The sequence below is a fragment of the Perna viridis genome, chromosome 5, assembly GCF_037379345.1.
Source record: "Perna viridis isolate PV_CMFRI_1.1 ecotype Kerala chromosome 5, ASM3737934v1, whole genome shotgun sequence".
NCBI lineage: Eukaryota > Metazoa > Mollusca > Bivalvia > Mytilida > Mytilidae > Perna > Perna viridis.
In genome coordinates this window covers 30,607,208-30,633,388 of record NC_142449.1, presented here as the reverse complement: position 1 = coordinate 30,633,388, position 26,181 = coordinate 30,607,208, and the positions used below count along the sequence as shown (strand labels likewise).

The 26,181-nt window shown below is 32.0% G+C and overlaps 1 protein-coding gene across 1 annotated transcript in view; it reads right to left on the bottom strand.

The window, feature by feature from the left end:
* Nucleotides 1-14,832: 14,832 nt before the first annotated feature.
* Nucleotides 14,833-26,181, bottom strand: part of LOC148617037 (uncharacterized) — a 36,042-nt gene continuing 24,693 nt past the window's right edge. The window contains exons 4-5 of the mRNA XM_088584321.1: nucleotides 19,793-19,884; nucleotides 14,833-14,929 (exon numbers count right to left, since the gene is read on the bottom strand). Of these exons, the coding sequence (XP_088440447.1) occupies nucleotides 14,840-14,929; nucleotides 19,793-19,884 (182 nt within the window). The 3' untranslated portion in view covers nucleotides 14,833-14,839. The remainder of the gene's footprint in view (nucleotides 14,930-19,792; nucleotides 19,885-26,181) is intronic.

Sequence of the window (26,181 nt, the reverse complement as noted above, 5' to 3'; positions counted from 1 at the left end):
ATTTTGAAATATTCTGTTAGATTCCTGTTTTAAAAATCATTTCTGCTCCGTTCCGTTCCAAAATTAACAAGCTCCGCCTACTCTCTATTACGATTCAGAATGCCAACAAAACAGGTTATCTCGTGGAAAATGATCAAAAATTTAATCGAAAAAGTAATTTTTGTAGCAATCAAGGTAACAGCATGTAGGAAAATGATTTCGGAATCGAACTAGGTAGGTGTGGCATGCACATTTTCAACTTGAAATTCGTTACAAGCTGTTGAAGAGCGGTACTTCGCAGTACCGCTGAATCTCCATACTTTTTGTATGACACATCATTCTGACCCCAACCCGACATATCAGTATCCAAAAAAGGGGGAGGGTTGCAGGGTCAGAGGCAATTCGGACTAAGTGTTTTTTCACCTTGTTTTATAATAATTTAAAAACATAACTTGATCAATGCTTGCTGCATTGTTTGAACAATTAACGAAAACTATATTCATTGACATTAATTATGGTCACCACATCAAGATATTTATCATTTTAACAGTCAATATCTATTATCGTGGTATTTTGTTAGGTAACAACCCAAAAAAATCAGACACTGCCAATTGTAGAGTTGATTCATGGTGTAAAACAACCGACAGAACAAATGATGCTTTTTGGTATAGATATGATATATTTTACCTACCTATGGTACTTTCTATATTTAGAACTGTAGTGCTGAGGAACCATACATTCATTTCATAAAATCACTCAAATCAAACGATAACTCTTGTAAAGCGACACTTTTGGACACAATTTGTACAATACAAATCCAATCTCGAAAGCTCAACAATCGATTGAAAAGCTAATACTAGTTGTGTGGTCAATTACCGAATTAAAATTGAAAAATAGAACTATTTGGTACAGTTCTGACATGTCTGAATCATTCCTTACCTGATTTTTAAAGAGAGCGAATCTAAATTGAGAATTAACGAGGTATTTTACGTAGTCGTTCTTACATGATATATAACTGGGCGAATGAAGAGTTGCAATTCATTAAATTTATCGTCTTCTGCAATTTTAAAACCTTAAACATTTCAACAAAATTACAAACAGTTTTCAAATGAAGAACTTTGCATTAATTTATCAAAAAGATAAGAAAAGTGATTTTTTATACTGTTATTTAACATGATTAGCACTTATATGGTGTTATATATCACATTAAACGAATCACGAAAGAATAGCATTTAAACGGAAAATCTGAGGAATAAACCGGCCAGTGAAAGCTTTATTTTATATATCCTAACTATTTGAGTTGTCTTGGACGTGTTCACCATCTGACTTGCCCAACATAGTGTTTTAGTATTGGCGAAAAGTTCCGTGTCACAGCGGTGCGAGTACGACTCCCAAATTATTTTAAGACCCTTAAATGTTTATGTTTTCTTCTCTCTATCATACATGAGCTGATGGCGCAGATTCTGATAGAGTTGTACATTATGAGACGAACATATTTCTATACATTACTCTTACGCATTGTCGAAATTTCATATCTTTACTCATTTAAGGAGGTAGGTCAAGGGTAAGAGACATAACTCTTGAAATCAATGATATATTTGTATCATATTCAAATTCACCAAAGCCTCTCAATCTTTTCTTTTGAAGCAGAATAAAATCAATTCAAGATAATTAGATGCTTACATAAGATGGATATAAAATGCAGACACAAACGTTCCAATGATTTTTAAGAGTTATGTCCCTTACCCTAGATATACTTCCTTAAGACTGTTGTTAATTAATTGTAGATTATTTTGTTTACTTATGTATAGTAAATATATGTTTTATTCTAAATTATATATTCCCATTACAAAAGAGCAATGTGTTTATGTGATATTATGACACTTATTACAATTTGTCATGCTTATGTATAAGTTAAATTAAACCAAAACTTTAAAACAGTTCGTAAATAAAATCTTAGACTTTGTCGTTAACTGAACTTTAATTATCACTTTATATATATCATAAAAAAATAAACTTTTAAAATGTACCAAATATAAAACCCAATACTGTTATCCACTCAATCAGTCTCTGTAAGAAACAGACAGAGGGTAAAACATGGTATGAAAAAAAAACCATCATTTTGAAAATGTATTTTGACTATTTGCCATATCCAAATCAAGGAACATTTCAATGCCATTTATCTCTGTTAATAATTTAGTTTTGTGACATTCTTTTGAAAAATCTCTTAGGATATCCAGCTATGCAGAGATCATGTAATGATCTTTTTAAAAGAAAAAGTATTTTTGAGAGAATTTATATTGTCGGACCTGTGCGCTTTTGAAAAGTATGTCTGATTTTTCCCATTTTGAATTATCCTTTCAAAATCTTACATGTAATGTGCATACTTAGTTGCACAAATAAAATAAGCATGCTCACAAAAATTAAAGTCTAGAGGATTATACAACGATACCGATGAAGATATTACTATATAACACACACACACACACACACACACACACACAGCAGTCAATTAATGACATTCTCCAGTGGCTTACAAAATTCTGTTTAGGATGATAAATGGTATGAGACCGCACCTTTTTCGACATATTTAGATCCACCCTTTGCGTGCACACATCTGTAAAATCGATGATAAATGTAATTAATATGTCAAAAATCATTTACAAGGTCTGTAGTTGGGACGCGAGCTCAAGATATTCTCAGACTTAGTAGTGCACCGGTGCCTGGTTGGCTTCTTCGGCACAACTTGAGTGTCCATACGGAGACACAAATATGTATTATACCATTACTATGAACACACTATTTAAACAAGAAAAAGACAAAATGAAAAAATGTGATGTGTTACCCATTGCCTGATTCTTACATAGAATTTTATTAACGCATTTTTTTTATAACAAACCTATAGTGAAGACGGCCAGACAATTCGTATATACATAATACAAATAGAAATGATAAATGGAACAACATAAGGGATAAAAAGAAACCTACATAAACTGATGCACCCGCCGCACTCCAACCCCCGTCTCGAAAAAAAACATACAGGAAACCCCGAAAGTACTTCGGATGATAAGACAAATAAGAAGTGCTTAATGACATCATGTGACATAGAAAGTGTGGAAGTTTCCTTAAATTTCATTCAACGGTTTGAGAGGAGTTGCGGATCAGAACTGTGAATAAACAAGCAGACGAACGGGCGGACTACTTCGGTAGTAAATCTCGACATGATTGTAACTATAAAGAATTCAAAAGCCCCAATTTCTCTCTATTCTTATCAAACTTCACGCCAGTCATTCTTAATTTCAAATACAAAGGGTTGCTCCCCTATGCCAAATGAACGGTCATCATGCTTTCGGAGTTTCCAAATAGTTGAACAAAGAATTTATTATAATAGTAATAAACATGTAAATTTCTAGACTCACTCATTAAATTTCTTTAAAACAAAGCTCTGTTTTACCTATAAAGCTTCTTTTTACTCTTTGAAAATTTATTCCTCTCAAAGTGAAAACAAAATAGCGTTGTCATTCAAGTTGTTATGAAAACTACAACGTATTCTCTAAAAGAAAATGGGGGGGGGGGTAAGTTAGCCAAATGTTGTAAGAGCTCCAACCGATATTTTCATAATGGCAATAAGCTATATCATGAATTCACAACATCTGCCCTAGAAATGACGGAATTTCAAGCGTTTGAACTGCCACTGGATCAAAACGGAACCTTCACCTCTAGAGAGGTAGTGTACGTTGTACATTTCATATTATATGAATCATCGCACCCATCATTAATCATTAAAAGCTTACAAATTTGGTACTAAAAATATTTTGCCCCGTTCAAATTGCTTAATCGTACAAAATATCTAGAGGTCATGCATAAGACAAATGTAAACTGAAATTACAATTATCAATAAAACAAAATGAAATTTTTTACACTAGTGTTCTCATGTTTTGTATATCACTGGTTCACTTTTACCCGCCTCTAGAGGGGGAAATATTGTTTTGCTTTGTCCTTCATAGATTGTTTTTCTTTTACCAACCTCCCCCGCAATCTATACAACAAGAGCGCAAACTTTTAGGGATTTTCTGTTCTAATCAGTGTTCTTCACATACGATTTTATTTAAATCATTCCTATATTGATAAGTCAATCACTAATTAAAATTTCTTTGTTTGAAAGTATCTACAGATAACTTGTTTAATGCTTGTTTTCTGCTGATGGAACGTATCTTTATGCAAAATCTCGAAAACACGCATATCCAGCAAACCAATTACAGTCAATGATAACGTCTCAGCAAATTGTTTTTTTTTTGACAGAGAGAAATCTTTTAATCGGTGGGTAAGTCGTATTCGGACGAATATATTCCTTTATTTTTTTCATATATATTGGGGGGTTGTTTGTTTGTTTGTTTGTTTTTTTTTTTTTGTTTTGTTTTTTTGTTTTTTTTTTCTATTTTGTTCCTGTTTTTGTTTTTGTTTTGTTCGACCTTTACACTTATATTTTCTCCCTCCAAATCGAGATTTAAATCGAATATAAATCTGCCGGTGACAAAATTTCATGTTAAAGAGTAATAAAGGGAACCAAGGTTATAGCGGTAATCAAAAGAATGTAATCCAGGAACAAAGACCAGACATGGAAAACAGACATACACAACAAAGAACATATAGTAACTAAAATCATGCACACAAAGTAACAAAAGCAAATGAGCAACTCGGACTCCACTAAAAACTGGGGGCATGAACCAGGTGCACCGGTAGGGTAAGCGTCCTCTGCTTTTCTAGAAACACCCGTCGAGGTGCTCATAAAAAGTCAAGTCCGGGGAAAACTATGACCCGTTGAATAAATCAGTTTTCATGGTGCAGATGGATACACCATAACGATCCACGAGTTCATGATGACGATCATAAAACTTCTGTAGTGATGACTTCAATTTTGTAGCAACATAACCCTGTTCCAGAAGCCTATTTGTTAGAGTTCTAGTGCGACACAAAAAGTCTGCGTAGTTTCGGCTCTGGAATAACGTATGAGTTGTGAATGGAAATCTCCATACACAGGAGCCGAAGGGATGTTGCCACAGATGAAAGGAAAGTTGACAATTCTGAATGAAAATCATCACGTTTGTCGTAAAGTTCGGTCAATAGTTTTCCTTTACCATCGATCTCTAAGTGTAGGTCAAGATATGAGGCCGACTTCACAGTGTCTGTATCATCCTTTATCTCAGGTTCGTTGGGGTAGATAAATATGACTTCAATTTGATCAGCACTAATTTCCATCTGACTACAGAAAAACATGTGTATCTATAAATTGTTTAAGGCATAGCATACCCTAGATATGAAAAAGTAACATCATGTTTATGTAAAGTTATATCAAACACTGGCCTTTTCACTTGATATGGTCCACTCATTTACACAGTTGAAATCACCTATTCTGTATAGGTGGCTGTTGTCCTTCTATTGTCCAGCATGTCAATATAAATAGAGTTTACATTTCATACAAAGGAAACAACTCAAAATATTATCCAGAGGTATTTCGCCCTCTGCAGGATTGGAAAAAAAATAAAAGAGCAATAGCCAGGCCAGTTTTTGATATAATTCTGCATACAATGAATTAAATGTTCTCACATCTAGGGGATGCTATGCCTCAAAATTATTCTATATACACAGACTTGCCTGCCGTCAGAAGGAAATAAGTAATGAATTTTGAGGGCTTATTTGTCAATAGGTAATGAACCTTAAGGCTGTTCAGTGCTCCCTTTTTTGTAGATACATGTACATAAAGGAAAGAAATATAGTTACTTTTCAAATGTTGGTAACAATTAAGACTTGCCAATCTGGGTCACTCAATTTCTTCTCTTCTAATACATTGTACATAGCCAAAAATTCTCCACATACAGGTGCTACATGTTTTGCTATTTATAAAAATGTCAGCTTGATAGTGCATGTGTATGTTAGGTAGAATTAAATCCTTGTCATGACTTATCTAGAATCATTTTGTTATGTAATCAAAGTGTTCCAAGGTTTTCGAATATTCGCGATATAAACGGAACAATTCGAGTCAAAACATTTCAGCGAAGAACAAAAAATGCACCTCCGCGTTCCTATTGGCAGTCAACAATCGTTTCTAACCATCGCACTTCGGCGTATTACCGTTGCACTTTCGCGAGTCCATCGTACCTCTGCGTCCCATTGCGGTTCTGAGTCTTACACATATAAACTATATATTAATATAAATACTCAACTTTCATAAAAATTATTTACACAGAGTGTAAACTTAAATAACCCCTCTGCAAAATTGCTTTTACCGCTTGCAATGGAGATGGCCAGGGGTACTGCGGTGTCCGACGTTTTCCTATAATAAAAAATGTTGACTTATGTGTCGTAAAAAGTACACAGATGTATAAAATTGAAAACTTGTCAACTACTCTTAAAGGTAAATTATACGGATTGAAATCATGTTCAACTAAGGTATTGAAACGCAATTTGAAAAAAAAATATAGACGTCACATTTTATACCCATTTTACTTGCATAAGGGACTTTGTCTTAAAGATAAGCAGTTAAAAGTTACTGATGTTTCTTATGCTTAACTACAGACAGACAGACAGGTCCCTGCTGTGCTTAATGTTTTCTGAGTACAAAACTGAAAACATACTAAACACATACATACATAATTCATTGTTGACGAACTTATCATTACCTTTAGCAGAAACCAATGCATATAATAGTAACGAAGTTTTTAGTTATATAAATGGGAAAATTAACAATTGACATTTTTTTCATTTTAACTTATGATTATGAATAGTAGTAAATTGATGTAGGCAATTGTGAAATAAACGCATCTATATATAGGTGTGAACTGTCGGTATTTCATCCTGTCTTTCCCGTCTTGCTTTCAGAATTTTCGGTATTCATCAGTCACAATGATGGGGAGAAAAGGGGAAGTCATGAAGCTCAGAAATGACACACTTTAATCACTGATTAAAAATTACAGTTTTTATCACTAAATACCAATCCAATGTTGCAAAAGTAATCTATCACAAATTGACACAACGTCAAATGTCCCTCTTTCGGAAAATTTTAGGATGGGGCTCTTTTTTGAGTTTCTAAATATTACGCAAATGCAAATGGTATTTCCGCTCAAATGACAAATGGAAAATTCACTTAAGATATGTTAAAATCAGGTTCAAAAACTATTTTCGTATAATTGTCGCGTGGAAATTTAACTCTGTCCACAAAACTCAAATGGTTCATGGGTGGCCACGCTCACACGTTTACATAACTTATCAGCCCACTGTGTATTGTTGCCTCCCCCCCCCCACCCCCGAAAAAAACAATCCACGATCCGGGACAACCTGACTCTGTATTTCAAAATTTTCCAGCGAATGATAACAACAGTTTTGAAAGACATTAATTGAATACAACGGATTCAGCTGACTGAAATAACTCCGTTTAACACAAAATATACACTCAATTTGCATGAACATATTCGAAAGAGTAATCAAGGGAACCAAGGTTATAGGGTAATCAAAAGAATGTAATCCATGGACAAAGACCAGACATGGAAAACCGACATACAAAGAACAAAGACCATAAAGTAACTGAAATCATACATACAAAATAACAAGAGCAAATGAGCAACTCGGAAATACGACAAATAGTGTAACTTCTGATAACAAATACATGTAGTACGGCAGGAGCGCTTGGACGCAATATCAGATCAGATCTGTCGTAACAAATTCCTAAACTACATTGAGATATTTCCACATGACCGTTGATAATTGACATGTGCATCGATGCACCACATGAACTCTAGCTTTGATATTAATACTGGTCAGTATTGGTTTTATTTTTAAAAAAGAAATAAAGGAAACTTTACATTATATAAAGTCAACTTAAGTGGCAGAATTTTATACGCACGCAAATGCGTAAAAATAAAAAAAAAAACATTTACATATGAATTTTGCAATATTGAATACATGTATTGGCATGTTTGATATGTGTACATTGTACATATACATGTATTGAAGATATTTTACTGGCAAGAAAAAGCAGTCTTGACAGAAGGACTATTCTTAGTTATTTCATTTAATAAATAATCCGAGCTTGTTCTTTTACATTCAAAAATAAGAATCAGGAGAGAGTTAAATCTTTATTTGTGTGTGATATTAAAACAGGGTTTCCACCTTTGCCGGATCGCATTATGAAATGGAATGCGTTGCTATATTTATTACAAACAATCTTTAAACAGAGTGTTACTTGTTTCTGTATACTAATGTTTATACCAGCTTATCAAAAGCCTCTCAGTCAACGCAAAAGTAAATCATAATATAGAACCCTGAAATTTTTATACGGACACATAACCAACCAAATATTGAAGACAAACGGTGTAAATAGGTTACACCAATGACCAGGTTTTTAATCATGTGATAGTTAGCTTGATCACATGATACATGTACAGGTCTTTGCCAAGTTTTGAGAAATTTTTAACGTGATTTGTTTTAAATCAATGGACATGGAGATCCAGCATTAAACAAAAAAATCTATTTTCATGTAGAAAGAATAAATGAATGCACACTTTATTTTCAATCTGTTCTTAATTATTAAATAACTTTATGCATAAAATTAAAAATATATAATATGAAAAGTTGTTATTTAGTTTTCTTCATAATTTATGATAATGTTTTAGTGATTATTTAAGGCCTCATGGACCTTCATTCTTTCACCTAATTTGTTCTCCACAGTGGTCACAATTTCTTGCAATAAATAGGCTTTCCATAAACATTAAGGAATTTGTCCTATGCGAGCATAAGCTAAACAGAAAGCAATTAATCTAGTGCAAATTCAAAAACTATTGTGCACACTTTTATATCGATTGTATTTTTTTTTTGTCATTTAAGTACAAAAATGCGAATTTGACTTTGCGAATATGTGAATGCCTCACCATTAATGTTGAACGTTTCGTCTAGCGAGTTTATTTAAGTTGTTATATGAATGTCTTTATTTCAGCATAATTCAACTATCGAAACGATATCTGCATTATAGTACTTGCTTCATATTTTATTATATGTTATCAAAGCTTTGTCTCTACTTCTTTGCAAGTATGTTGGTACATATAGAATTACTAGTTTTGTATATTACACATAAGCAGCAGTTAAAGTTTTAAGTAGCACTTCAGCTAAGAATCATACAAAATGTGGTACAATGTTAGAATTCCTTCAAAGTTTTATTTTTGATATTTTGTTTAAGACGCTTAGGTAAACATAAAATAACATTTTGATTTTCATAGAATCCGTGTACATTAGAGATATAAATTATATAGAATGTACTGCAGAATTCAAAATTAAGGAGATAACTCCATAAATGACACTAAAATACAGTAAAAACCATTGAATTTTCAATGTGAATTATCTTCTTAGAGCAGACAGATTGGAATGAATGATTATACATTTCATCATATAAACCTGTAACAAAAATTAAAAATATGTAGCCTTTTTGGGAGTGTATCACATATCATGATTTGCACGATTCGTACAAAACAAACTGATACTTAAATATTTGACTAGAAACATACATTTCAAAAATCCATTTTTGTAATTCTAATTCAGAAAGAGACGACATAACCCGTTCTTTTTTTTAACGTTGTTGCACGTTAGCGATAAATGTGATATTTATATTTTAAATATAGAATTGGCACTTTTCAAGCGTTATCGTCTTTTATTTTGATAAATGCAAGACTGGAGATGAAACGAAGAAGGTATGGTTTTCGAAAAACTGAATCTGTATACTAACAGCAGTATAGGTACGTAAAAATATGGCGTACGTGAGAGAAAAGACCTATTTTCGATGCTTGTGACGCCTCTTGTTTCAAAATTTCTATAGGTATTGTCTGAATTTAATACGGTTTTGTACATAAATAAAATTTGCGACTGTTAAGGTGTCATTGTTTGGCTATATGAAACAATGTGCACAGCTGTTTTTATATGAAAAAGAACAGTCAGTATAATAGTATGCAATGCATAAAACACTATAAAGCTACATATGTCATTCAAAATTCAGTATCATTAAGACAATAAGCACATTAATGTCTGATTCTAGCCAATATATTGAATCCTGTCTCCTTGTCTCTGTTGTACAAAACAAACATCCTCATTCATGAATTGATAAATTGTCATTTCACTTTTGTCGAACCTTTTGAAAAGATATTCAAAATTTATGAACAAAACTTTTATATTTCAGCATAAAAAATGTTCAACAATCATTGTATACATATTTCATTTTAAAGATTTTGGTCTGTTTTGTTTTGTTTGTTTGTTTGTTTGTTTTTTTTTTTATATTTTTTGTTTCGATTTATTTTTTGTTTTGAGTAATTTTGTTCTTTGTTTTTGGGTGTTATTTATTTTATTTTATTTTATTTTTTATTTTTTTTTTTTTTTTGGGGGGGGGGTGTTTTATTATTCCACCTTTGTCTTTACAGGAAATCAAAATGAAACTCCCTTAAATACTTGTGCTGGGAAAAGAGAACGTCTTCCTTGGGTAATAATGGGAAGTGGTCAAAGAGATTTTAAAATTTTATCAAACTAAGATTAAAATAGCTTAATGGAAAGTTTTCAAATGTGTGATTGCGCTATTGTTACTTAATAATTACTGTTTTATAGAGATGCACATCGTTTAAACGTAATTTTGGAGAGAGAAAAGAAATGCTCGTGATTTGGTTTGGAGAAAAAGCCAAACTTCAGAGAAATGTCTTTATTATTGGGGTCTTTATATCGAGGGTTGTGACTTCATATCATACTATTGTAATTAAATGACGCATTAGAATAGCAGTAGTACACGTATTTTTTTAAGAATATACAATGTTTTTTTACCAAAGTCATAGGAACGTCCCCTTTCGTAAATCTTTTTTTTTCTTTTAATAAAGATTTCTTTTTTATTTCAGTTAGGTAGCCGTCCATGTAAGTGATTAGTGTATTAAAAGGGTACACTGGTGTTTTTCTCATAAACGTGTTTCTGTTGGTCCTTAATCATATCCTACAGTGATAAAAGCTTTAACTGATCCAAGCTCTGAAACAGCATCTGACGCTTGAAACTCACTCTAGCGGCCAGCATTCTCAGAAAATGAAACATCGGAAAAAAGTGAAAAATTTCAGGCAACGTTATCCGATTGTCAAACGACGTATAATTTTAGCAGAAATTTTCTAGAATTTTGAAAGGCCTGTCTGCAGCAGTTGGTACGAGAAGATACGAACGACTTCCGCTGTAGGCGTGCATGCAATTGACCCCGGTCATGGGAATTATAATTTCCTGGTTATGACGGGAAAAAAATATGGGAATATTTTCCTGTCAAAAGTGCCCCTAAATAATGAATGATTTGTTTTAAGACGAAACTGAACAAATTGCAAAGATAAAACACAAGATTCGCCGAACTTCGCACGTTTCTTAGCTGGACTGCTATTTATTTCTACCGGCGCACCTGGTCCATGCTCCCAGTTTTTAGTGGAGTCCGAGTTGCTAATTTGTTTTTGTTACTTTGTATGTATGATTTTGATTACGTCATGTCCGTTGTTGTGTATGTCTATTTTCCATGTCTGGTCTTTGTCCCTGGATTACATTTTTCTGATTACCGCTATAATCTTGGTTCCCTTGATTACTCTTTTATTTGTCTATATGTAACAGTTAGCATTGAAGTTTATGTTGTTTGAAAGCTAAACGTTGTGAGACTTAGACTGATTTTCCGAGATTTTTAAATGGTTATTTTCTTTTGCAAAAATCAGGCAAACTGATGAAAAAAAGTGAAACATAATTTGTAATTGTAATCATGTCTGTCGCATTTCATCTTTTGAACAGTATGAAAACGTGCTAATGAAGCAATCACTTCAACTTCTTGAAATGTTGCCGCTATCGTCATTTAAAGACGGGCTACCGCGACAAATGCCAACGATTGGGAAAAAGATATACATACATGGGTTAACTTTTTTCCAAATCATACAGATTTGAACCTTTTTGAGGTTACATGTAGTACTTTACTATAGCTCATGGAGCGTGCCTTTTTTAAACTTTTTCAACCACTGAATAATTTCAAAAATGTAAACAAATGGGGACACGTTGTTCAACAATTAAAGTACAAGTCCGGAAACAAATCAACTAAATAATTAACAAGAGCTGTACATTCCACTATTTTATGTATTTAATCCACTGTTCTAAATATATCGTTTATTATTATATGTAAGTAAATATGTCATATTGCCCCTTTTATAGGTTTGAGGTCTGTCATATTGGTCGAGATGGTCGTATTGGTCCCGAGGCATCGCCGAGGGCCAATACGGCTGTCGAGGCCAATATGATTGACCAAAACCTATAACAGGGCCAATATGAAATTTCATATTTATTGACAATTTTATTAACCAACTCAACTAGACAATTTGTAGAACAGTTGTTTTCGTGTTTTGTCAAGAACATGTAGGTTTATTTGCATTAATCAGTCTTAAATATCCTTTTTGTATAAAACGGAATATTTTTTTGTGTTTCTGCAGCTTTTAATCCTGGTGATCAAAGTTCCTGTAATAACACAATTCTGAAAGAATATTTTAGATATACAATCGTGCAATTGAAATTATATTCTATTCTTTTGTTTTAGGCATTACAATAGGGTTGCCAGGTGTAATAAATTATTGGTTTGCATATCATAGTTATGTTAGATTCCTTTTTGTTTTGTTTTATATGTGTACATCCTTTGATTCTAGTTTGTCTGGTTTATGTTACATAATGTATGTTTTATATTTGGTTTGAAGCTCTTTAGAGCTTGTGCTTGTATTTGAATGATATGCCAAATCAAAATCAAGTTTCCTTACCTTATTCTAAAATTTTTATTTGTTTGGTTAATTACATGTTTAGGTACATATGCATAAATAATCCAGCAGGATAATGAAGTGATAAATTCTAATTCAAAATGACAGTGTCAAATGACCGGAAGTTATGATGCCGTATTGGCCCTCTTTTTTCATATTAGCCCCGTGTAGATGCCCGGGTTGAATTCATATCTATTTGTCAGTTTTAGACATATTTTAACGTATTTTGGGTAGTTGATTAATAAGATGCTATATAGATTGTACAATAACTTACAAAAAATTAATATAAGTAACGCTCGATGTTACAAGAGCGGAGCATGGTTGTAAGCTAACTCAAGATACAAAACGTGCACAGAATATAACACGCCAAAAGCTCCTCCATAAAATATAATAAAAAATGAAAAATTCTAACTGTGACCACTTGTTAACTTTCTCAAGTTCAATCGAACCAAAATATTACTTCTCAAAATCAATCGATTAAACCAGTGTAATGTTCAACATGGGATAATAGTGTCATAAAATGCTTTCAAAATGAAACTCTAGATCTTTATCTTGTGATGCTGGGATCAATCAACAGATGGTCGTGGGATAATCGGTGCATACAACATTAAAACTTAATCCTGATGAAGGTAATTTCATGTACCATTTACTGATCCATAATTAATCCAATACCCAAGTTATATTAAGTTCAAGTAGAAATGAGAAAAACAAAAATCATCGAAAAAAGAAATATCGAAAATATTTATTTGGAATGAATGGATTTAGATAACTACATGTCTTGATCAATTTTAACATCTTTGTGTCCTGTAAAAAAATATGTTTTAAAAATATAATTTTGGGTATCGGGAAAAATTGGTACGGGTAACATAAATTTAATCAATTCCGTTTGAGTTGTACTTGATATATTTGAACAAATATTTGAATTTAGTTTGAAACTCTTGAGATTTAGGAACATGAAGTCTTGTTTTTGTCGTGGCATATACAATGTTAAATATATTCATCATTTAAACTTTTAAGAAGTTAGTTGGATATATGTTAGTATATATATATCTAAGGGTCTGAAAAATTTCCAACGATGTTAGAACTGTCAAATTTGCGACGCAAATTTTTGGTCGTTCCCTCCGTGAGACTCGAACTCGTACTACAGTGACATCTATGGCAACACCGACTGCACTTAGTCCAGCGCCCTAGACCACTCGGCCAGCTAGGCTATATAAGAATATATCTTTCTCTGGTCGGGTTATTCCTACTCGTAGGATTAATCTAGGGCTGTAACTTTATATGTATGGTAGTACGGGACAGTACATCTAGGTATTATTATGTAGGATAGAGGATCAAATTAATGATGTATGTCACAACAAATCAATATTATACAAGCGTCTCAGAATGTGACTCCATATTCGCTACACTGCCCCATCGGATCAAATTGATACCGGGAAGATAATGTAAACTCATAGAAGGGTCTGAAAAATTCCTAACGATGTTAGAACTGTCAAATTTGCGAAGCAAATATGTTTTGTCGTTCAAACTATTTTTAATTTATATTTTACTGATGTGCTCCGCTAATAGAATCAATAAATATAAAGGGAAACACATGCAGTCATTTAATAAAGAACGGTAACTCTAGTGGCTGTTTTTAAGCATTTACTTTTGATAGAGCGACCAAATTCGCACATTGAATTATTTCGTGAGAGAATGTAAAGTAAGTAAAGCCAAATAATTGAAGAAAGTTTTACATGAAGCAACCTGGTACTCAAAAGAACATATGTTACAAATTTCAAGACTTTTCCATTGTAGATACGTACTTCATAGTGAAATATTAGTGTTTTCTTTTTGCCGCACTATGGATGCCGAAAACTATTGCTGAACCTCATAGAGAAATAAATATCTGTAGATACGTATTTATCATTTATCTTCTTTCGATAATGGATTCTTTTGATTGTCTTTTATTTTTTTGGTTTATGTTCTTAATTTTAAATACAATAAAATACAATAAAGCTGAATTTCTGCCTTTCAAACCCCTTTCTTTCCATTAGTGTATGTACGGTAAAGTTACTGTTTTACGAGGCACGTTCTTTTCTATTACACTTTCTAACCAGTAGGTCGGCATTGGTCCCTTTCCCTGCAAAATTAAACATTGTATGAAACGTATATAAATTTAAAATAAACATTAAATGTCGCAAGGAATGGTTCATGGTTATTTTTTTTTATTTATTGAAGTTAATTCAAGTCATGTATCGTCTATAGTGTATTTTAGATAAATACTCTATGGACAAAATAGACATATTTTATATTTAGATTCTGCGTAAGTTTGCATATTCTAGGATTTTCTTTTAAATTAAATTCTGTGAAAAAATTCAAATTTGTTTTTCCGTTTTTGAATCACTCAATTTATCTCTTAAACAGGTTCAATCATTAAAAATTCAATGACCAACCACTATTACACACATAATTCAATATAATTGTGTCAGCAAATGCTCAAAACTCAATTACTTTAAGCTCATCATTATAATTGCACCCCTCAATTGCATCATTCGAAAAACCTTTAACAATGAAAGTTACATTTGTTAAGTCATTTCGTACTTTTTTTATCGAAAAGATAATTGTAGTAATGAGCGGCATTACAATAATATTTATCACAACAGATATTTATGATATGTCTTTTTAATTTAACCGTTCCATCATTCAGTTCATGCCACTTAATTGATCATTGCCATAAACGTTTATCAACTTCTTAAGGAATGATTGGTTTACTTGAAAAAAAATAATTTGGCTATTCTTGAAATACAAATATACAAAACAAGATAAAACAATACAATGTACCAATTTTGTTTCAAATCAATAAACGAGTAAGCAAGGACCAAGATTCTAGCGGAATTCAAAAGAATGTAATCCAGGTACAAAGACTAGACTTCGAAAACAGACAAACACAACAAAGATAATAAAGTAACTAAAATAATACATACAAAGTAACAAAAGTAAATGCGCGACTCGAACTCCACTTAGAACTGGGACCATGAACTATGATCGCCGGTAAGGTAACCGTCCTCTGCTTTTCTAGAAACACCCACCGAGTTGTTCATAAAAGGTCAAATCCGGGGTAGCCGAAGTTTTGACACGAAATTTTTGCAATTAGAACACAAGTAGTGTTAAAGTTTAATTTGATATATTTTTTTAGGAGTAGTATATATACTAGAATCAACGTATCTAGATACACTACTTATATAAAGACGAAATATAAAATACAAACTCGCAACATCAGGTAATGGTACAAGTGTGTTGTAGACGTATTAATGTTCGCGGTTTCTGTGAACATATTCATGGATTTCAAAATTCAAATTTTTAATAGGAAATTACATTTATTTAAATAAATTTTGTGTGAACTATTTGATGAATTTACACTTTTACAGAAGTTCTGTAAGGGAAACTGCAGTCTTATCACAGTTTTTACCAAGAGCGTAGGATTTTCATTTTCTATTCCTTTTAACTGTTTGCGACGGTTCTTTTGAACTTCCTGTATATTCTTATGTGACATGCTTTGTATATTTAATACCTCAGCCATGTTAATATGGCAATAAATATATGACCAACATCATAGACATAGGGGGGCCTTTTTCTGACATCCGAGATAAATTTAACCCAAGTAGTGTTCCATAATGGTCGCAATTTAGGCTTTGTGTATTCATAAACACGGAAAAACGTGTCCTTTTAGAATCAAAATCAACCATGGAGAATTATTTTATCATTAGAATACCACAGGCTGACCAGTTATGTCCTAATATCAAAATCCCCTTGAGATAATAAGATAAAAAGAAAGCAATTTATCTAGTGCAAATTCAAAAACTATTAGGTACACTTTTATATCGATTTTTTCTTTCGTTCGCCATTTGAGTACAAACATGCGCGTTCGTGAATCCAGCAGAGGATTTCCCCACGAACCGAATCTATATACTAACAGGAATATAGGTTTTTAAAAATATGGCACGTGTGACAGGAAAAAAGGGGCCTTTATTCGAAGCTTTTTACGGCCTTTTTTTCAAATTTTCTATAGTATTGTCTGGATTTTACACGGTTTTGTACATAAATAAAATTTGCGACAGTTACGTCGTCATTGTAAGATTATATAAAACAATAAACACAGCTGTTTTCACATGATACTGAATTGTCAGTTTCACACGTATGCAATAAAATATTTTAAAACAACGCATGTCATGCTTAATTCAGTATTTATTAAGAAAATAAGAACATTAATGTCTGTCTCGCCAGTGTATTGAATCCTGTCTCTGTTATACAAAACGTCCTCATTCATTAAATTGATAAATTGTTTTATTTGAAGAAAATATAATTTGGCTGTTCTTTAAATATCAATGTTCAAATGTTACATAGCTGGATCTGCAAAATGTACCACCGAACCTCTTTCAAAACCTTTAACTTCTATACTCACAACTGTCAAAGAGGGTCTTCAGACCTACCACAACACTTAATATCGTAGTGGTATTAATTCAATGTAGATCATGAAAAATTCGAAAAATCTTTTGGAGACACTCATTTCAAGACTATTATCAAAATATAATAGCATTAAAATCTATGATTTTTCAACACTGTATACTCAGTTAAAATCCCGACTTAAAAACATTATGCATCGTTGTTTTTCCAAAAAAAAATTGTACACTAAGATACAAATATATAGTTCTTGGTAGAGATTCCTCATACTTTGTAAGAAATAACTCCAAATCATCTTCCCAATATACAGAAGATGTTTACAAAATGCTGGGATTTTTAGTCGACAACATATTTACATATTTGTTAAATGTGGTGGACGCGTTTTTAACAAACGGTCGGCATTCCAATGGGAACAAATTGTGCTCCTCTACTTGCTGACCTATTCCTACACTCTTATGAGGCTGACTTTATAGCTGATCTGATCCGAAAGAAAGAATATCGTTAAGCTAGATCCTTCAATCCTTTAAATTACGTATTATCTTTGAACAATCCTAATATCGTGGATATGATACATTTCATCTACCAAAAAGAACTTGAGATAAAGGATACTACAGACACTGTGAATTAAGCCTCATGTCTTGACCTACATTTAGAGATCGATGGTAAAGGAAAACTATTTTGCCCAAACTTTACGACAAACGTGATGACTTTTCATTTAAAATTGTCAACTTTCCTTTCATCCCTTAGCACCTGCCTATAGAGTGTTCATAACACAACTCATACGTTATGCCAGAGCTAGCCGAAACTACGGAGACTTTTTGTATCGCGCTATAATTCTAACAAATAGGCTTCTGAAACAGGGTTATGTTGCTACAAGATTGAAGTCATCACTACAAAAATGTTATGGTCGTCATGATGAACTCGTGGATCCTTACGGTGTATCCATTTGCACCATGAAAACTGATTTATTCAACGTGTAATAGTTTTCTTTTCCTCTTTTGTCTACCCCGGACTATGAGCAACTCGGCAGTTGTTTCTTGAAAAGCAGAGGACGCTTACCCTATCGGTGCACCTGGTCCATGCTCCCAGTGTTTTAGTGGAGTCCGAGTTGCTCATTTGATTTTGTTACTTTGCATGTATGATTTTAGCTACGTTATGTTGTGTATTTCTGTTTTCCATGTCAGATCTTTGTCCCTGGATTACATTCTTTTAATTACCGATATAACCTTGGTTCTCTTGATTACTCTTTCAAAACAAGATAGAACAATACTCAGTCCGAAATTTGTTTCAAATCAATTAAATCATTATTTATAAATTAATTTTATTTAGTTTTTTTTTTAATAAACAAATTTTGGACACGAAATTGTTTTGTTTTTACAACAAGTAGACAAGTTTAAATTTGATATGAGAATACTCTTTTCCAGGAGTATTAAACATATTAGTCTCTTTTAAGAAAATAAGCACTGTATTGTCTGGATCTAGCCAGTGTATTTGCTTTGTATGGTTTTGTTTTGTTTTGTTTTGTTTTTGTTTTTGTTTTGTTTCTGTTTTTTTGTTTTTTGTTTTTGTTTTTGGTTTGTTTTGTTTTTTTGTCATGTTATGTTTTTGTTTGTTTTTAGTTTAGTTTAGTTTAGTTTAGTTTTGTTTTGTTTTTATTTGTTTTGTTTTGTTTTGTGTTTTGTTTTTTATTATTGTGTGTGTGTGTGTGTGTGTGTGTGTGTTTTCTATTAAACCATCTTTTTTTGTATTTTCCATTAAACTATCTTTGTTTTAAATGTAATCAAAAGAAAACTCCTTTGCACACGTGTGCTGGGAAAAGAGTATGTCTTCCCGTCCTTAAATCACAGTCACCAGATGCACTACCTATGGTAACAATGGAAAGTGGTCAAAGAGAATTTAACATGTTTTCAAACTAAGATTAAAATTACTTTGTCCATTAAAGTTACCCAAGACAATCCACAAGGGTTTGGTATTTCCACAAACAAAGACTTATGAAAATCAAGTGTTTGATATCGATCAATTAAGAAACCAATATGTCTAAGTTCATGGCGCTTAAATACCTATCTTTGTAATAATCTTGCAAATTATGTAAAATTTGAAACATGACAAAAAAGATTAGTATATTTATTTACACCGAAAAATTCAATCTTTAGTATTTCAATGTCATCTACAGAGTTATCCCCCGTAATTTTGAATTCTAAAATTAAGTTTCCCACCATTGAAGATTTTCTACATATTTCATTAGAGAAACTGATTTTCTTTATCTTAGTCTTGACTTAATCATTTCTCCACTCGCTATGGCCAAACGTATATTTTAACATCCTAGCTGAAGCTTACATGATAAAAATCTCAATAGTACCATCTCAAGTGGAGACAAATAAAGCCTCCCCTAACTAGGGGGGAATCTATATTTACGGCTATAAATATATGTATATTGAAGTCTCAATGCTTAGTTTGTTAAATAATTTAAATTCGAAAGTTAAATACATCTTTTAATATGTGCTGTTACATGTAAATTTTCTTAAGTTTAAACAATGGTTACCTTTATGTCTATTATACCACGAAACCTTGTCTTGAAGTTTCCATTTTCCTGTAAAATGCTGTTGGTTTCCGTGCTTATGTGAATATTTCCTCCTTGAAAAATAAAATATAAGGTCTTAAAACGTGTCATAGGGAATGCATTTGAATATATGGGAGTGTTTTTCAACAGAAGGACGACAAAGTTTATTTCCGATATCCATATCTTATGAAAAAAAAAATCTGTTTCTGACAAACAGATTATTGATTATGAATTTTCGTAAATCATTAAATTAATTTTCTTTAGTTTTACTTGTGTATTATTAATTCATCTTGAACTTGGTGCACGTTCCCTACAAAGGTCAGGACTTTGAAAACTCTTGGTTTGGATTTATTATTGTAATTAGATCTTATTTTCACTTTTTCACTTATTTATTGTTCCTATCTTCTGTACTGTTTTGACCGCTGATTTTATCGATTATTACAGGTGGCAATTTTATGCTTCCCATTTCTGTTTAAATATACCGGAAATAATTAACCATAATCCAGGCAGGACCTTAAATGCCCTATAAAACTTGGTTAATTACACTTTTCTTTTAAAAAATGGCTGTAACAAGTCAGGACTATTGCGGTGGTTTCCAACTTTCAGGATTTTATCTTGTCATTTGTTATACGTTTCCTATTGACTATTCCTTTTTATCACTGCCTACATTTTATCAGGTAGGTAATGTTGTCATTACCCTCCATCAGTACATCATGATATATCAAATAAGGGTAAGAACAAAATAACCGAACACTAATCCGATTCATAATCAAGTCAAGTCAAACATAAATGTGGCAAAATAGATATTACACCACCGGAGCACCTAGTACCGCGATGGTCCTGACTTGGTACAGGCACTTCAGACGAATTGGTGGGTTAAGTCTAGGTTTTACAGCGCGCTAAACCTCCCTCTTCCATTGCAGCTTGGCTATACTAGTGGTGATTAAAAAGCATGTTATCCTCCAACCAGCGGCTACACCAGCACAAAGAACATTTTACAAAAAAAATTATAACTCTTTACACAAAAGCAGCGGTAAGAATGTCCGTATAACGGCAATAAATAGTAAATGAACGTTAATTTGATCTAAATACCACTCTGACGGGAAGTGGTCTGCTCTGAAAACACCAATCGGAACTATTCAGCCCTTTTTGTTTAAAAAAAAATGTAGGTGTTAGAGAATTTGCAGAGTAGTTCAGTTTCTGCAAATATTAAACTATTGGCAAAAGTCAATCCAAATTAAAGACAGATCTACTGGACTTTCGACAATACAAGACTCAAGATAAGTGACATATCCATCCATAAGGTCTCTCTAGCTCATAGTTTCGTCCCCGTACAAATTACAAATGCCTCAAATGATATACACAGAAAAAAAATCTCCATTGAGTAATTAATCTTGTATTATCATGGCACAATAAATTCTATACTTAGTAAATAATTGAGTAAGTTTGATTGTTATAATGACATGTGTAAGATCGTCCTCGATTTCATCAGCATCACATGAACAACAGTATTTCAAAAATAGGCTTCACCAAAGAGCGTGCGGTGTCTATACGTATAGGAAGAATCATGATAGCTTAGACCTATCATAATATTTCACTGTAACAATAAAAAAAGAAAGAAATTACATAGAAAGCATCAAAATTCATTTAAAAAAGGAAATAAATTGAATTCATACATGTATTGCTTAAATATTACGTTGAAATAAAAAAAAAAACAATGGAAAGATATTTGCCCTGTGCCACCCATATTACAGGATCTGTCTGATATTTTCATAGACAGCCTCTAAATCGAAACGTTACTTAATACAAATGTACATCGTCGCTTAAAGGATGTCTTGTTGTTACTAGAACTAGTGTATTGTTTAAGCAAATCAAAGTGTGTAAACTACCGGTGCACCTATTCCATGCTCCTACCGGTGCACCTATTCCATGCTCCCAGTTCTTAGTGGAGTCCAAGTTACTCATATACTTTTGTTAATTTGTATGTATTATTTTGATTATTTTATGTTCTTTGTTGTGTTTGTCTGTTTTCCTTGTCTGTTCTCTCTGTTCCTTCTTACATTCTTTTTATGTCCGATAGAATCTAGGTTCTCTTGATTACTCTTTCAAGCAATAGTACCAACATACAGACTGTCAAATTAGTCACTGAAAATGAATTAAACTACTTAAGACGTAACTTGAACTCTGCATTTTAACTCTTTAATTTAATTTTTTATAATGTACTTTAAAAATTATGGATGATTCATCTCATTTAAAACATTTAAAATGCGGAATTATTTAAATTCGGTTAACCCTTAAATACGTACATGTAAACTGTAATGATGGCTGACACAATGGCAAACAAATCGACTAGGTTAATAGTGTGTACACACTTTCGACTTTGTATCAAACTGTTTTTTCTGGTTATTATTATTATTATTAGTTTTATTATTGTTATTCAATAAAATAGATACAGTGCAGTATGGATTAATCTGGCAATTTTAATATTTTCATAACACAAAGCTACAACAAAAAATAAATCGATCGAATAATAAATTAATTTCAGATAAATATTGTAATCTGATTGGTTAAAATAATTTTGTTATATCTCAAAGGATAAAAAAATATTGACACGCCCTTATTCAGTTAAATTCAATGCTACTTTTCTCATGTTTGAAGATAAAAATATGTTTTAAAATTAATTTATAAGAATTGGCTATAAACAATGTGCACATGAAATATTTATGTTAGTTTTCAATGGACAAAATTTTTATTATTGCCAATTCTTAAATAAATTTGTATTCCTCCGACGTTATGTTTTTATTTGGCTTTTACTGAAAGTTGAAAGTTTACTAGTGTTGTAATTTTAAAATGATGTCCATGTGTTTACCCTCCTATATAAACTATGGTCTATGTAATACTAAACCCCTCTTGTATACATGAGTGTCTGTGGATAGTAATACATTAAACCATGAATCTTTGTATATTTTTACAGCTGTATCATATTAAATGTTTGTCATTATTATAAAGCAGAAAAAAAACAGAACAGAAAACTTGCAATATGCAGATCAAAAACTTTTTTTTGTTGAAAGTATTGCCTAGCATTATACTAATTAACCTTCTCTCTTCCCCAAACCACTCCATCCCAGCATTTGAACTTCGGAACATACCAAGACTCCAAAAAGATATTGAAAAGGAAAGGATTTAAGTATTGTTTTTTTTCCAATGTAATGGTTATATCATGTGTGTGAGAAATAGTAAAAAATAATAATTAGCAATGGATGATCCAGAAATTGATTTTAGAGTTCTTTAACAGAGCTATCAATTATTGCTTTAATTGAAGAGTACTCTCCCCCTTTCTATGAATTCGAATGGTTTCTTTGTAATTTATTTCTCTTTAACCGTTGCACTTCATCAAAACCCAACATTCTACTTTGCAAAAGAATGCATCTGCGATATGAGATGAGTGATATTGTTTTAATCAAAATTTGTCATATGACACCCACTGCCTGGTGTTTGCATAGACGCTCTCTTAAGAATAATTGAGAACGACGAATAAAAAAATGTAAATATAAGATTATTAAGACTTATCGATGTTTTAGGCGTTTAAGAGCTACTAGATACGTAGTTTGGATACATAGAGAATAATGCATTGCAGAATCTGTATTTAGAGTGTATTGGGGTCGATTGATCTTTTACCCCTCCTCTAATTAATATAAAATAGCAGAAAACTTTACCATTTTTCAGTTAAAAAGAATGATATTCATAAACTAAATTGATCTATCTTTCCATTGACATTCGATATAGCCGTATACCCTCTATGCCCATTAAACTCGAAAACTAAAACACTTTTGATACCTGTCCGCAGCTCTATATGCTCCCATGCTCCCAGTTTTTAGTGGAGTCCGATTTGCTCGTTTACTTTTGTTACTTTATATGTATTATTTTGGTAATTTTATGTCTGTTTTCCATGTCTGGTCTTTGTCCCTGGTTAACATACATTTCATTCCAATGACATATTTTTACTAATTGTATGGGTATGAACACTCTTTTTTCAATAATAGCCCAAATTTATCCTATGAAATATTAAAACTAATAATATTAGTATCATGTTGATGGTTGGGACACTTACCCTACCGGTGCACCTGGTCCATGCTCCCAGTTTCTAGTGGAGTCCGAGTCGCTCATTTACTTTTGTTACTTTGTATGTATGATTTTAGTTACTTTATGTTCTTTGTTGTGTATGTCTGTTTTCCGTGTCTGGTTTTTGTCCCTGGATTACATTCTTTGGATTACCGCTATAACCTTGGTTCCTTTGATTATTCTTATATATCATTCCAAAATCTTCGAAATGACATACCTACAGTCTGTTGTATAAAATGTTAAAAGTGTCAATATATGTATTGTGTGGATGGCTGAGATTCATATATTCAGATCAAGTTCTAAAAAATGAAATATTTTTGCAAATATATATTTCACTCCCAATTCTATAAAATAGCATAATTCTGCAAATTGCACTTTTTCTTTAAAAAATAGTCAAAAATTATTTTATAACATATTAAAAGGTATTTTGTCTATTCCATTGATTAGATTTAAAAGAACATTTAAAGTTAATTTCCAAACTGAACCTTACATAAACATGTACTTGAAATAAATATGAGAGATATGACAATTAAAATGCGGAATCATTTTTCTTCATTCCTTTTCAATGATAGTTCTGAACAATAAGAGGCAGTTGTAACCTACATGAGGACGAAATCAAATTTATAATTTTGTCAAAACATATTTCGATATTTTTACTTTTTTACATCATTTTTATTTATTTAATACTACATAAAAAAACTTTAAATACATTTAGCGATATTTTGATGAAAATTTACAAAATATCTAATACTTATTGTTTTCTTTTTTTTTTCTTCCGTTAAAATGCTTCTTTTATGACATCTGGATTTAGTCCACACACGAACAAAAAAGCAAAACATGTGTTGACTGGAACCTCATACTTATTATCTGGTCAAACTAGCGTTCATATATCCATTTAACATTGTCGCACCAATCAATTGATCTTACATTGTATGCATATATCCCTAAAAGTCTGTGAAAAACTGATACAAAGAAATGATTTTAGCAATCAAACTAATACTAGTTTAGAAAATAAATTATCTTTAAAACAAAACATTAAAAATGAACATAATCAAAGTAACCTTATGGAACATGCTGAACTTATTATAAGTCCATAACATTCCAGTTATGCACTTCATTCATTGGTCAACCTTAAGGATTCACCGTTTTTTAGTATTTTATTGAGAGATATCGACAAATCAAATTATTAATTTGTAGTGATTGGGAAAAGCAGGGCACGTGACCGAAGACATATTAGACTTGAAAATACTCCGTTTAAATATTTAGACCTAAACTCTAGGTCACCCGACCACTTATTGACAAAACATTGTGATAAAAAATATGTTTCATTTTTTCGCCAAATGAATGACTAAAATATTATGCCTATGCATCGACCATTGATTATTTGCGGTTGACATCATTTTCGGTCCGCTGAATTTGTAACTCCGCCTTCTTAAAATTCCTTACGGGGATTCACATCGTAAGCTTGTTTCTGTCAAGGCCGTCTTCATCGCCTAGCAACATCTAATTTGCATATTTTTTTTCGATTTTCTTCGAGAAATCATGTTATTTCACCTCTTCAATTGTGAGATAATAGGGAACATTTCAAAATATCCATAGAAACAAGATGGTGGATAAACAATACATTCAATGCAAAATTCTCGTAGGAAAAATAAATTTTGAGTTTTTTCAATCTCGGAGGTAAGAACGAAAAATAATTGTAAGGGAATCGTAGTACAGAACGACATGAATAAAATGGCAAGTTTTTGAAAGGAACCGTCGAGTAATTACAAAAATAAACGCAAAAAAACGCAAACAATCTGAGGTGACTTGGACTATAAGTGGGAGCTCATTTTTTTATTTCAGGAATCATTAACACATGCATGTAGCTCTCATAAGTGCATGCAGTTTATGATATATGCATTTGCGTGTTATATACATAATGTCAATCATAATTTTCATGTTACTCAGAATAATGTGAATTGACCAAAATGAAGATCCCTGAGATCCTTAGGCTTAGTAGAACTGATTTTAAAAAAGCATGTCAAATAATAATTTATGTGTAAGTATTGATATGTGTAGATAGCATATTAGGGGATATATAAGGAAAGGATCATTTTTTTTTCAACATTGATATAATTAGTTGATAAGTAATTGTACATACATGTATGTAAGTAAGTACATGCGTGAATACAGATACATGTGTTATTTATGTATTAACAATTTAAATGTATATGATAGATACTACTAAAGTACAAATGATATCACAT